The sequence below is a fragment of the Nicotiana tabacum genome, chromosome 7 (genome assembly GCF_000715075.1).
Source record: "Nicotiana tabacum cultivar K326 chromosome 7, ASM71507v2, whole genome shotgun sequence".
In the NCBI taxonomy this organism is placed as follows: Eukaryota; Viridiplantae; Streptophyta; class Magnoliopsida; order Solanales; family Solanaceae; genus Nicotiana; species Nicotiana tabacum.
In genome coordinates this window covers 143,108,555-143,122,969 of record NC_134086.1, presented here as the reverse complement: position 1 = coordinate 143,122,969, position 14,415 = coordinate 143,108,555, and the positions used below count along the sequence as shown (strand labels likewise).

Below are 14,415 nucleotides of genomic sequence, written 5' to 3'. Positions count from 1 at the left end.
CTAGAACCATGGAACTCGAGAATGCCTAACACCTTCTCCCGGGTTAACAGAATTCCTTATCCGGATTTCTAGTACGCAGACTGTAATACAGAGTCATTCTTTTTCCTCGATTCGGGATTAAAATTGGTGACTTGGGACACCCTAAATCTCCCAAGTGGCGACTCTGAAATAAACAAACAAATCCCGTTTCGATTGTCCTTTAATTGGAAAAAACTCCTTGTACCCTCGCGGGGGCGGAAAAAGGAGGTGTGACAGTATTCATATGTATCTTCTTGTATTTTTGTACCGTTCTAAGTCCAACCTTGAAATAATACCTTAAAAGTTAAAATTATGAAAAATTTTAAAAAGTATTTATAAATTACATCACAATAAGTATATTTATATACTATTAAATATGTCAAAAATTTCTATATATGTAATATCGGGTTGGTTTGGTATCAGTTTGACTTTCTTTAGTTAAAACCAAACCAAACCAATTATGGTCGGGTTTTTTTTTCCGACACCAAACCAAATCAAACCAAACCATAGTCGAGTTTTTTTTCTTGGTTTGACTCAGATTATCGGGTTGGTGCGGTTTGTCGGTTTCCTTTGTGGAATCTAAAATTTTAATAGCAAAGTTTATGTTCTTGTTTAGATTTCTTAATTTACACTATTTGATTTTAGCTTTATTTTAAAATTGCCATTTCTTAATTTTATTTCTTTTATTTTACAATTGGTGAAAAGACATTGTTCACATTAATATAGTATAACAAATAAATGACAAAATAACAAGAGTAAAATATCAACAAACAATTATTTTACCACGTAAATAAACACGATTAAACAGCAAACATTTACAAAATAAGAAATAACAAAAAAAAAACGCAAGAATATAAAATAAACTATGTGTAGTAAAAAGCAACATAATATTTTAAATTTACTTTGTTAATAATCAATTTCCAGCGCTAGTACAAGGTGGACTTTTTTCGTGGTTAAGTGATACTTGTAGACTTATAATACCCGATCCGATAGATAGATTAGAAATTTCGAAGTGGCGAGAGAAAGAAATAAAAAAAAAAAATTTGTAATGTCAATTCTTTCTACCTTAATTATCCATTAAGAGAAATAATTACAAAAGACGAGGAATAACAATGAAAAGGAAATAAGAGGGAGAAGAGAAAAAGAAGAAGAAAAAGATAGACAAAATTATACGCTATGTCCACTGAAAACATCAGTTAATTTTTTATGCATTTAAAATATTTATTTTACCAAAAAGAATTTATTTCAATTTCAGAGTCCACATTCAAAAGTATCAAAACGCTTCGTCTAAGTTCTAACCCCGATTTTAACATTCTTTTCGATGTACCATGTTTTCTTTTTCTTTTAGTAAAAATTATTTTTTTATCATTCCTATTCCTATGTTATTTCCCTGTATAGTATCTACTTAACACTTCGTTGAAACAGAGGGAGCTAAAACCCTAAAACCATGAGACGAGCTCTTTCTTCTTTGTGCTCTCGCAATTTCCACCTCTCTCAAAACTTCAAATCAAATCTGAATTATATCAACAGCAGTGGCAGTAAAATCATACACTCCCCAGTTGTTTCTCATTTCCCTTCAAAGTTTAGATTCTTCTCATTATCAGAAAATGATTCATCGAATCAGAACGCATCTGAACCCAGCCCTCAGTCCCAGACTATCTTGGCCGAACCCACAAAGAAAGAGGTCTCTCTCAATGTTGAAGATATCAACAATAAAGGTGAGAAAACTTGTATTTTGTGATCTTCATATCTTTTTGGGGATTCAGTGGAGATTATTTGTGAAATCTGAGAAAATGGGGGTTATGGGGTTAATTTTCTCGCTGAAAAAAGTATGGACGAAATTAGTGTTTGATCTATGATGCATGTAGTATACTAGGAAACTGCATTATTTAGCGATTTTGCTGATTAATCTTTATAAAAAGAGTGATTTTTCTGGTCAATCATTAATTTAATGGATCTCTCTTGCTATGATTGATGCTGAGTTACCCGTATTTGTGTTGGTGGGATGTAGCATGTACTTGATGGGATAGTTGATATGCGTAAGCTGCACGGACACCACGAGTTATAAAAAAAAATTAATCGATGATGATTGCTGACAATAAGATATTGGAGACAATTTAAGGGATAGAATTCTGGGTTCTAGTTTAGTATCGTCTCTATGTTTGTTATTCCAATTGCAATGTCCCAGAAAAAGGAGTTATTTTTCAACTTTCATGGTGTTCTATCCAATGGATATTCCTTTAGGAGTACTTTGTTGTATAAGGTCGGGGATTATATATTTTAAATTTAAATGGGTATCTTGGTTTCATATTAAGTAATCTCGTTTGTTATATTGCTGTAGAGTTGAAGACGCGGATTGAGGAGTACTTCAACAAAGGCAATGAAGAGGCTCTTCCGTCAATTCTTGAAGCAATTTTAAAGAGGAAATTGACGAGAAAGCATGAGCACACAGATGATGAGTTAATGGAGGAGCTTCAAATGAAACCCCTGGATGATGTAAATGACCAAGAGTTTGAATCAGATTTCGAGGATGCTCACTCCACTGATGAAGAGATTGAAGATTTGTATGACACAACGGATTTAGTGAAAAGGAGAATGGCATCTGATCAATTTTTCAACATGGATGATAGAAAGTGGGATGATATGATAAAAGAGGCTACCGAGCATGGGTATCTTAAGGATACGAAGGAGTGTGAGGAAATTTTGCAGGAGATGCTTAGCTGGGATAAAATTCTACCTGGTACTACTTCTGAATGCTCTTATGACTTCTTGAAAAGTTTTTCAGATTAGGCAGGTGCATAATTTCTTTGCTCCAGTTAACAATTAAAAATAATATCTATGCTCCAATTCAGCTATCCTACTGATAATGCCGGAACTTTGATGGGCACAGGGTATGATTTCCACAACGAGTTTGATAGTTAAATAAATTTTCGTTTTCTAATTCCTTTCCCTTTAGGCTTATGAAATTGGTGTAGCTAAGAAAAGAATGGTTAAAACTCAAAGAGTTGTGGTAGAAACAATGAAAAAGTAAATTAAAATTTCTTGATTGAGCAAATTACATGTTACCTGCATAACAAAATTCTTTAACTCTTCAGTCAGTTGTATATATCCTTGGTTGCTAATTTTTTGATAGCTCGTATGAAGTTATAACCTTTATTATATTTCAGTTTCACGTAATGTTTTCTCTTTAGGACAATACCTGAACTTGTCTTTTACAGAGTGTAGAGTCAGTTTTTGGCGATCTATTTGACATCCCAATCTATTTTGTATTTGGATTCCTTGACTCATTGGATGTTTTATTTTACCCAGACGAAATTAAGAAGAAGGTGGAGGTTAAGTTTGATGAGATAGGTGAAAGGGTTGAAAAAGGTGAGATTACTCCTGAAGAAGGCTATGCATTGTTCAAGGAGTTTGAGGATGGGGTGGTCGTGGAGTGGGCAAAACTGATGGAGAAGGATGCTCCACAGTTTGATGAGAATATGTTGCCAGATAAGAACAAGAATTTGGATGACCCGCCAGGTGAAGGGCCGGTTCTTAGATGGCAAACAAGGGTGGTCTTTGCTCCTGGTGGTGATGCATGGCATCCAAAAAACAGGAAAGTCAAATTGGCTGTTACGGTGAAAGAGTTGGGTCTGTCAAAGCATCAATTTGGTCGCTTAAGAGAGTTGGTTGGAAACCGCTACCATCCTGGGAGAGACGAGCTTACAATAACTAGTGAAAGGTAAGGTCACATTGTGGGTCATCTAAATTACTTGTGTCTGATCTTGTTACGGAGTTGCTGTTACTGTATGTTTAGGCTTAGCTTCTAACTGAGTTTTATTATTTAACTACCTGTTGAAACAATTAGTTAGGAATTATTTGACTGCTGCTTATTGGTGCTCCTTTATACACACATTTGAAGTTTGTGAAGCTTACCGGGAATAAAATGTTTCTTTTTCCTCAGATTTGAACACCGCGAGGAGAATAGGAAGGACTGCCTGAGGACTCTATTTGGTCTCATTGAAGAGGCTGGAAAGGCTAACAAAATGGTAGAGGATGTTCGAACTTCATATGTGAAGCAGAGACTCAAAGCAAATCCTGCATTCATGGAAAGGCTGCGTGCAAAAACCATGAAGCTAAAAGAATCTAGCTTGCTGCATGCATGACATAAGCTCTTTCCAGCTGGCATTTTCTTGTAGAAGATAAAGGAGAGGTTATTGATGTGCCTTCTCTTTGATATTTTAGAACGTTTTTCCACATTCACAATTAGTACAGGTTTGCAAGGGCAACTCTTACATGGTCTGGTGCGAAAGAATTATCAGTTACTTTTGGTGGCATCTTCTTAAAAACAAAGTTCTTTCCTTCATTACATGGAAGCACTTCATATCTGACTTGTGCTTCTCCATTAACATCCATATATTGGCAGAAGCTCGAATTATGATAGCCTGGCCGAATAGAAAGACTGATCGCTCAACTATGCTTGCTTTTTCCTGATTTGAACTCCTTGAAATTTTGTTTCGGTGATAGCATAGGTTCAAGTTTTCAACATGTTTTATCTAGCTAGGCTTTGATAACTTTAGATACCTTCGGACAAGTGACTTGATATATGTGGTTTTACTCTTAAATCATAGAGGTAATCTTGACCTTTTAATCCAGTTTGTATGAAATTAATCTATTTGCTCTAATGTTTGAAATTCCCTGCAGAAATTAGAAGTGGAGTCTGCTCTCTCTTTTCGGATTGTCATTTGCAACAGCCAACCATCCATGAGTATTAGTTGCTGTCATGTTTGTATGTGTATGTGCCAATCACTGAAACACAAATACTAAAAGATCCAATCTTTGGGGTGAACAAATTTGTAAATGCCTGATTGTCTGTGAAATTGTTGTTAGTGAGGGCCAGAGGATATGGAAAGTAAGGGGAGCGATGAGATTGAGAAAATCAAGAGTCAAGCTGAGAAAATCAATAGTTTCTTGCCTCCTTTGCCTTATCATGGTATGTCCAAGGCCAATCCCCTTGGGCCATTTGGAGAAGTTAGTAGGAAAGTTTAATGCAACCCACTCTCCCACTACTCCATATTTTAATATAGCTATATGGCGTGCACACATGTTCCTTTCATCAATATACACTTTCAAAATTGAAGTCCTCCAATTGGACTTCCATTTTCTGTTTATAGACGTGCTACAAATTATCTATTACATTCATATTCTTGTACCTAATTCCCTTTGAACTACTATATCCAAAATTGTCATCCTCCATTACTCTACAGAACCAGCATAGCTCACGGACGAACATGCTAGCATGAGGCCCTGAGCCGAAAGATAAAGATGGAATGTTTAGACTTGTATTGTCTTCCCAGTTCGATCCTCCTGCATCTATATATAAATAAATACTAGTTTATCAAGAAAAGTACTACGAATTGTTGATTAATCCTGAGAGACGGCGTAGAACCAATAGTTCATTGTCTCTCTTGATGTTACAAATATTGTTGTAGAGAAGTAGAACGTTTTGCCCAATCTCAATTTCCTCTTTTTCCCCTTTGGCGTGCTATACATTTTTATTCCATAAGTAAATTTCCAGAGACTTGACACTCTGGATAAAAAAAAATGGGTTGCAAGAAAAATCCACCCTACCTCAGCTTCACCCTTGTATATTCATGTACAATTGGGGCAGGCAGGCTTTAAATATTACATGGTTGGACATTTACTCACAAAACTAATCTATGCCTTTGCTGAATTATGGATTATATGCCTGTAACTATATGTATAAGTAAAAGGGAGAGGAAAGTGCAGTGCCCTTCTTTTGCCATGGCAGCTTGTCTTGCTGGGGCACATAGCCAGATCCGTCGTTCCAGGGCCAAGCATCCGAGCTTTCATGACCAGATGATTCTCATCATTGCTGTGTAGTTAGCATGGTTATCCCAGCGAATTTCGACTGTACATGGAAGGCCTACTAGCTGGGAGTGAAAAATCCTGTGTCATGATTTTCTGAAATTTTCAAGTGTCTTCTGCAAAAACTTTTAATATGAAGTCCCGAAAACGTTTCGAGTACTGCTTGGGATCAACTGCAGAGATTGAGGTTGGATCATATTGGAATGCTTTATATGCATGTTCCAGCTTCTTGCTTATGTCATAATTCTGTAGTATGTCAATTATACCAAAGAATAGGATGACATCATAATACTGCCCTGTGGGTTCTCCCACTAGCTGTGCCTCGAAATCGCTTCTTCTCATTGTTAATTCAGCCTTTGCTGGCATGTTGATGCCCAATCTAATGGAAGCCCACCTGCCAACACTCAAGGGAGAAAAAGAAGACTGCCTAGTCAAAATCCAGTACAAATTAGCAAAAGCAGAAAAAATTGACAAGTAAATCCCAAATGATATCCTCATAAATGTGAATTACCCTGAAGGATCAAAAAGAAGATCCATGTCAGCCCTGGAAAGTCGAGGAGTTGAACCATCACCACCCTGGTCTACATTAGCTGAAAGACGAGAAGAAATGAAAATCCTCTCCTTCATCAAGTATTCCAAACAAATGACTATGGAGAGACATACATACCAGTAGGAGTCCGAACTCCAGAACTACGCATCTCAGTTGTGACTGGTTCACCAGAACCTGAAACTTCTCGAAAGTGAACTCCAACCAAAAGACTGTAGTCCATGATTCTCTCCTGTTCAAGGAAATCACAGTCGCGGTCCACTTGCCTGTGCAACATAAAGTTCAGCCCACATAGTGAAAGGAGCAAAACTTAAGGTAAAATTAAGAATGTCATTTGACCCTGGCTTAGGCTGCAAAGGCTACATGTATACAGCTACGGATATTGATACAAAGATACAATCCTTGTACTTGTGCAGTTAATTAGAAATTATGCTGCACTATGCTGAGCTTTTTAATTTTGGAATATCAAGCATAAGTTCCAATGATTCTTCTTCTTTTAACAAGTTTTAAAAGCCACATTTTCAGGCTTTCTTTTTAGGTTCTTTTTTCTTTTTACTAAATCTAATTTAGACCTTTCAAACCAAAGGGATTAGGTACTTTGTTAATACCAAGGCACATTTTGTGTAATACTAATATTTTCAACAAACAAGCACTTGGGAAAACCATGCAGCTACAGTTGTTAGGCCTCTCTTGCGTAAAAGCCGCCTATGTACTGAAACAGCCAAATCAGACATAAAACAGAAAAAGCATCTGCTAATGGCGTAGGTCTTTTTGTTTTCTCAGCTTATCTCCTTGCTACTGGCAAGAATTATGGCATGTTCTGTCACCATTGTAGCAAAACCATGCTTTTCTTCATTTGCATAGCTATAACGTTGAAAAGGATTTCTTTTTTCTTCTTTTCAAATAAGAGAAAGGGAAAAGAGAAGTTACCTGCAGAACTCTTGGAACCAAACTTTCTGCAGCCTGAATATAAAATTGAGATCCAGGTCCTTGAGGGTAGTAGTGGACTCAATTTGAGATTCAGGTTTCTCAGTGACACGGCCATGGGAAGAACCTTTCAAGTCAAAACGTCTGTGAATGGCATACTCAGTACAGAACAAGTTCCCCATAATGACAAAGCGAACCTGCTCAACAGTTGTTATTAAGGACAAACTCAGATGAAACAAAAGCATGAACTTGTCAAATACTATATTGAAAACCATTGTTCAATTTGTCTCATATACCTTCTTCTGAGCAGGTCCATTCACCTTCACACAATGAAGGCCAAAAAATTTAGTAACTAGAGTGTTCTCAAATGCTCGGACATGATTGTAATAAGCTGGAAGCATTCCTAGAAGAACCTGAAGTTGTGTGAATAAAGCCCCATTAAATTGTATAAATGTTCAAGTAAACTGAGAAAATTTGTGATATGATTATCCATGATGTTTCACAAAGTTGTCTTGACTAGATTGATTACTTGAAAGACATCAAATATCCCTGGTGTTAGACTTTAATTTTCATAACAGCTATATTTAGAAAATTCAAAAATATACTGAAAAGAAATTTGATGACTTAGAACTAGGTATCAGTGGAGAGGCATATCAGAATGACACTGAGCAAGTAATTTATATTTTATCTGGAGAGAAGAATGGTGTTTTTTATTTTGGTACAAACTTAAATCAAAACTATTTGAAATATCAAGAACTTAATAAAAAAAAGTATGAATCAAAGACAACCGTCTGGTGATGTGAACAGTTGGTTGTCCCAGGTACATAAGCCTTTGATTATAGGTAAGGTGTGAAATTTTTAGTTTCATATTTTTATCAAATCTATACAGTATTCAGAAAAAAGCTGACGGAGAAAAAGGTTCAGACTGCAGATTAAATTCACTTTAAGAATCGACAAGCAGAAATTTAACTCACTTTTACTTCTGACTTCTTTAAGGTCTTTATCACGTACTTGTCATCATTGGTCAAGTAAAAAAAACTTCCACTTTTTCCCGGGGATGAGAGCTCCCGAAGTGCATCATTTCCACATAGAGATATCATGTAGTCAGCTGGATCCACCTTAAACAGTTTCCTTAGGGTCCTGAAAACATAACTATTGTTAGACTTCTCTCAACTGATGTTATAATGCTGAAAGATTCTCAATGATATTCTGTTCTATGAAACAGCAATGAAATTAATTTATAAAGGAACTGTGAGTTTTGATGTCTCAATTAAGGTGCATATATGCAATGCATGGAACTGCAATATTTGTACTATGTTATGTATTTTGAGTTAACATACATAGAGGGGCAATCAACATAGTCTATTTATTTCAGAGTGTAGCGCATCAAATCAACCTGAAAACTAACGGGCAGTAATCCTTCCATTTGAAGTCAGACGACTGGTGTGGAGGAGTATGCTTGGATCCTTCTGGAGGGAACTTTGTCCAAATCTTTTCCTTGGTATCAAAAGCTGTAGCTCTAAGATCAAGTGATGTAGCTGGAGCAGGCCTTCCTACAGAATGTCTGAGATGGCACCATAAATGAGCTACAAGCAGCAACATATTGAAAAGGATATAAAGATCTAAATGCACTGCCATGAAAAATGCAAGCTGTCCTTCTTAGATACTTAAGATATATTTGTGCATCCAGTAAAGATCCCATGCTAATAAGGTAAAGATCCCAAAAAGGAATTCGTGTGTAACAGTCCAAAACCATCAGTAGGGACTTAAAGCTCTTCTATTTCTAGCTCCACTAGATTTTGCAACTAAAGATAGAAAGAGGAGGGCAAAAAGTTTTTCCACTTCTTCAGTGTCAAAGATTATAACAATCATTGAATAACTACTGAACTTGTTCTGCCAGAAAAGCTAGCAGAATTTTTATTTAACCATTGACATGCCAAACATAGCAACAACAACCATTTCAAATGCCACTTGTCAATTATATTACCATGTTTAAAGGATTTGCTCATATAGCAACATATTGAAACAAAAGCTCTAGTGAGTTATGAAAGCTTAATTGCATTCAATAATTAGTGGTAAAAATTTGAAGCACCATTTTTTAAAGACAAAAGCCTTAAGTTTTTTTTCACAACATTGATGTCTTTGTTTAATGAAAAGCATATATACCAAATAATTTTTTAGGTTACTGAGGATTAAGGTCCTTATAGTACTAGTCTGTATAGATGCTAACGAGAAAACAGTAAACTGAAAAGAATGTCAATGCAGAATTTTCTCAAATACAATGAAGATGGTACTAAAAACCACAAGGAAAATGACAAGAATAACAGTGGTTATTCAATGAATCAACAATTTTAGATAAAAAATAAATTATTCAATTCAAACAAATACCTTATTCCCAGCTGCAAATTAAGCATAAGCTCATAGTTCTTATGCCCTTTGGATATTGTTTGTCCTGGCTTCTTGGTTGGTTGAATTTTGATGCAATGTGGTCTCAATCCTCTTGAACTATCTAAATCATCAGCTGAAAAGCTTCTCAATCCTTCACTTGACTCTCTTTTTTGCCCTGAATATACATTACCATTATTCGAACTCGTATCAGCTTCTGACCCCCAACTGTAGCCATCGACAGAATTTCGCCTAGACTTTGCATCATTTGATCTTGGAGTCTTTGCTAGTGGCAGCTTCTGCAGAAATTCTCCTTCACATGGCCAACTAACCATCTTTTGTGAGGGATATACTGATATTCTTTCACCTGGACTAATCTGACATTCTACTAAATCAATTGAATAAACATCCTGAGGATCCCAATCAAAAGTACCTGTTCTTGAACTTGATGGATAATAAGTCCCACTTTGCTCCCCAGAATCCTTACTCCAAATACCAACATAAAAACTTCCATCGCCCCATCGATACGTCCCATTCCCTTTAGGAAATCCATCTTCCCAAGAACCATCATACCTATTCCCATTAGCCCAAATCATTGTACCATTCCCATTCATCTTCCCATTTCTCCATTGCCCAATATATTGATTCCCATTGTTCCATTGATACCTCCCTTGTCCATCTGGCTGCCCGCGTCGCCATTCTCCTTCATAGTGATCTCCATTCACATAATCCCTTGTCCCTTTACCATGTTTCATATTGATTACCCAACAACCTCTATATGTATCATTTGAGCAACCTGTATATGTTCCTTCACCATCCATATATCCATTCTTGAACTGGCCTTCATATGTAGCACCAGAAGGCCAACTGAATTTTCCTTTTCCCATTGTTTTTCCTTTAACCCAATCACCAACATACATACAACCATCTGACCACAGATATTTCCCATGTCCATTGGGACAGTTATCACTCCATTGACCTGTATATATATCACCATTATTCAAGATTTTTTCTGCATAATAAACCTCACCAGGAGTATCAAGCTCATCATCAACATGTGCTACTGACATTGTTGCAAAGATTGTATTTTTAGCTCTTTTCTTGGCAGCTGCTTGTGATTTCTTTACTGTGAACTCCCAGGCCTTCACAATGCCACTAAATTCTTTGCTCATCTCTCACCTATATTCCCCTTTTCTTTTGTTTCCTTTCCTTTTCTCCCCTCCACAAAACCACCTTTTCTTTTTTAGCCCCTTCCTCAGCCTAAATCAATCTTCATTTGAATCACCAATATGAGCTTCACAATATCAACAATCATTTTGAAATATCCAAAATCAGACAAAAAATCCAATCTTTGTTGCTATATTGTGTTTTTGGTACATTTGCAGAAAAGGGTCAGGATTTTCTTTGGTTTCTAATATGGCAAATTGATAGGAAGCTGTTGGATTGAAAAGAAAAATGAGTAGGTCTGCAAATTTTAACATGAAAAACAACAATGTGTTTTTACTTTTTTGTCTTTGTTTCTTAGATTGATTTGCTGAACTGGATTGTATTTTTTCCAGCTTTTCAGGAATTTGGTGTAATGGAGTACTTTGAAACAGAAGTTGTTAGGTTGATGGAATAGCAAAAAGAGCAGAACAAATCAAGGACTGGTTTTTTATTTTGTTAGAGCTTTTTTCTTTTTTCTTTTTGTGTATTTAGATTTTTAAAAAAACATTAATATCTCTCTTGTTCTTTTACTTTTTTTAATATTCTTTATTTTTAATTTAATTTTGTTTTATGTATTATTCTGATTGGATATCAATTGTCAAGTTGTCAACTAAAGGTTGAACAGCAAGGTTGCACTTTGTCTCCGAGTTTGGCTCCTAAATCCACTAAAACACCTGACAAATGTAAGGATGAAAGACATGTTACGCATTATGTGTTGCACAATTTATTGGCGTCTTAATTTGGTAGAATTCATAAATGATATAGTACTATAACCGACTATTTTTATTAATATCTTACTATCTTTTATTTAACTTAAATGTTATTTCTGGAGTTAAATTACCTCTTTACCATAATTTTGAAAGAGTATCAATTTATCTTCTGGTGTAATTTCTATTTTTGAAAGAGAAAATCTCACTTTATACCTATTAGTTCCAAACTATTTATCGTTTAATGTCCAAACCCAAACTATTTACTACTCCTATCCATGTTGCCCAAACTATTTACCCGATTATTTTCCAATAATATGAGAAAGTAATAATTGGAATCACGTGCAGCTTGTCCCCCAGCTCAACTGCTTCTCCAACTCTTACTCCACTCTGCTCTTTTTTCTTTTGAAGCAAAAACGACAATCCCAATTTCAGCAATCAAAAATCAAAATCTCGTATTTAGAGATGCTATACTTTCTATATACACCAGTAAGCTTCCCAATTGCAGCCTTATGGAAAGAAATCATCAGTCTTGAGCACTCCCAGTTATATAAAAACGAAATCGAACCACAACACTCAGAGGGCTCTCTTTGTGTATTCGATAAAAACAATTCATTGATTCAAACAAAGAAAAGTAGATAATGCTTACAAAAACAATTCTTTCTCTTCACCCAAATTGGTTTTTGGAGATTTATTGTACAAAAATTCAAATACATCGTTGTAGGACCTTGAAGCTTGAAACTCATAACTTGGTTTGTTTGAGTTTTTAATTATTTTGATCCGATCCTATATGAGTTTGTTTGGAAAGTTAATTGGAGATTGTAGCTAAAATTTTAGTCAATTTGGTAGAGATTTTGTAGTAGATTTTAGAAGTTTGGGTTGAAATATAGTTAAACAAGAGATGAAGAATTTGTATTCTATATTCAAATAGTATACAAATATACCATTTTGGTATACAATTCATTGCAACTATATACCCTATTAGTATAGCTATATACTATATTGTTATCATATGCTAGTTGAATCCTTTTGATTGTATTAGCTGCATTTAATTGGTACACTATTTGATTTTCTTTTAATAATAGTAATATAGTACAATATCTTGAAATACTTTATTATATTAATATGTGGTACACTATTTTTTTATTTTTCTCTTTATGCATGTGTGTTATGTAATAGTAGTATAGTCATATAGTTGCCGGGAATTAACCAGTAAAACTATATACCATGTTGGTATAGTTATATGTCATATTGGTATCATATGGTAGTTTGAACATTTTTTGGTTGTTTTGGCTGCATTTTAAGTAAATTCTATTCTGAAATTATTTATATGAACGTGATTTGCAGTGCTGGATTTTTTTTGTGCTAATGGATATAGATTATGTGTATTATTTAGCTTGCAATGCGAGCATGTAATTTTCTCATACTTTTATTGTATCCTTTAATGTTTTGGTACAGTAGTATAGTCACAGATAGTTGTAGCAATATTCTAGATCAATCATATACTCTGTTGGTATACATTTATACCATATTGGTATCATATGGTACTAGAAGTCTTTTTTGCCATTTATATTTTTATTGCATTTTTCAATATTTTATTATTATTTCTATTCTAACTAGTATATATGGAGAAGAATGGCCTTAGATTATGTTTTCTTGCTCCATCACTGATTGGTATTACTACTAATGGTAGAGTATATACTGATATTTGCAGGGAAAGAGATCAAGGTTTGCATGACAATCATGTGGAATTAGAAAAGGAACAAGAAATAAAGAAAAAAATAAAAATAAAAAAATAAAGAAGGAGTCAAATTTGAGTGTGAAACAAGTTATGGTAAAAATAACAATAATACGATTTGGGCAAAAATAAATGAATAAAAGAGAAAAAAAAAAGGAAGAAAATGAGAAAAAAGAAAAGGAGAAAAGACAGAAAAAAAGGAAAAAAGAAAAGAAGCATAGAAATAAAAAAGAATTGGAGAATAAAGAAATAATTCCCCACAAAAATTACTATGGGTAGGGAATATAATTAGTTTATGGGTAGAAAAACAAATGGGTAGACAAAGGTAAATAGTTTTGTTTTTTGTGGGTAACTATGTCAAAACCCCTTTTTGAAATTAGTTTTTAAAATCATTATTTCATTTGGACTACACTTTTAAACCACTATTCCAATATAATTTTTTCGATCACCGTAAATTTCGGCATAATTTGCCGAAGAAATCACCAAGTATTTTTATTTTTGTTGGAATTTGAACTTGAGGCCTCAAGTTTTCCATTCATTTTATTAGATCATTGACCACTAGTCACACCCTTGAGTACCAATATTCCAATATTTTACTTAAGTTCGTATATTAAATTCAGAATTTGCAAATACTCATGACGACAAATAACAAATGACAAAGTAAGTAGTTGCAAGTATTTAAATACTGTAATATTTATGCACAAATGGGTCTTATATTCTTTCTTGCTAGTGCATGTTGGATATGTTTAAAGATTGCCTACTTATTGAGAAATATGTTTACAAAATTGTCTAATTTTAGGTGAAATATGGTAATTATTGTTGGAGTAGTTTGTACTAAATGACAAGAAAGTCCCAAATCGGTTGCGTTTAAGCTACAGTGCTACACTCCAACTTGTGGTAATACTTCCTTAAAACTAGTTTGTCCTCCATATCCTGAAACTTAACTATCATTTGGTAATAGATTCTCAAATTTGTTTTGAAAAATTTAATTTGGGTGAAGTTTGGTTTGAAAATGAAAA

The 14,415-nt window shown here is 34.6% G+C and overlaps 2 protein-coding genes across 4 annotated transcripts; one reads left to right on the top strand and one right to left on the bottom strand.

The window, feature by feature from the left end:
- Positions 1-1,394: 1,394 nt before the first annotated feature.
- LOC107775616 (uncharacterized) lies at positions 1,395-5,183 on the top strand. Of its 2 annotated transcripts, XM_016595374.2 has the most exons (5): positions 1,395-1,736; positions 2,360-2,758; positions 3,328-3,739; positions 3,962-4,210; positions 4,702-5,183. In XM_016595374.2, the coding sequence occupies exons 1-4, from the start codon at positions 1,466-1,468 to the stop codon at positions 4,161-4,163; spliced, it is 1,284 nt and encodes a 427-aa protein (XP_016450860.2). In that variant the 5' UTR covers positions 1,395-1,465; the 3' UTR covers positions 4,164-4,210; positions 4,702-5,183. The 2 variants fall into 2 exon arrangements, with proteins under 2 accessions (XP_016450860.2, XP_016450855.2); XM_016595369.2 differs by lacking the exon at positions 4,702-5,183 and having other exon boundaries at positions 3,962-4,523.
- A 208-nt stretch (positions 5,184-5,391) lies between these two features.
- Positions 5,392-11,424, bottom strand: LOC107775602 (phosphatidylinositol 4-phosphate 5-kinase 6). 2 transcript variants are annotated; one of them, XM_016595356.2, is made up of 8 exons: positions 9,749-11,424; positions 8,757-8,924; positions 8,335-8,500; positions 7,657-7,773; positions 7,364-7,557; positions 6,554-6,699; positions 6,398-6,476; positions 5,392-6,280 (listed from the first exon to the last, which is right to left on the bottom strand). In XM_016595356.2, exons 1-8 carry the CDS (start codon positions 10,915-10,917, stop codon positions 5,992-5,994), a joined length of 2,328 nt encoding a protein of 775 aa, XP_016450842.1. In that variant the 5' UTR covers positions 10,918-11,424; the 3' UTR covers positions 5,392-5,991. The 2 variants fall into 2 exon arrangements, with proteins under 2 accessions (XP_016450842.1, XP_075073894.1); XM_075217793.1 differs by having other exon boundaries at positions 8,335-8,512; positions 8,769-8,924.
- Between the last annotated feature and the right edge of the window lie 2,991 nt (positions 11,425-14,415).

Coding starts and splice junctions, on each gene's coding strand:
- LOC107775616 (XM_016595374.2), top strand. CDS start 1,466: ATGAGACGAGCTCTTTCTTCTTTGTGCTCTCGCAATTTCCACCTCTCT. Junction 2,759..3,327: donor CTGGGATAAAATTCTACCTG/GTACTACTTCTG, acceptor TATTTTACCCAG/ACGAAATTAAGAAGAAGGTG. Junction 3,740..3,961: donor CTTACAATAACTAGTGAAAG/GTAAGGTCACAT, acceptor CTTTTTCCTCAG/ATTTGAACACCGCGAGGAGA.
- LOC107775602 (XM_016595356.2), bottom strand. CDS start 10,917: ATGAGCAAAGAATTTAGTGGCATTGTGAAGGCCTGGGAGTTCACAGTA. Junction 8,501..8,756: donor TACTGCCCGTTAGTTTTCAG/GTTGATTTGATG, acceptor TTATGTTTTCAG/GACCCTAAGGAAACTGTTTA. Junction 6,700..7,363: donor TGGTTCCAAGAGTTCTGCAG/GTAACTTCTCTT, acceptor TATGTTGCACAG/GCAAGTGGACCGCGACTGTG.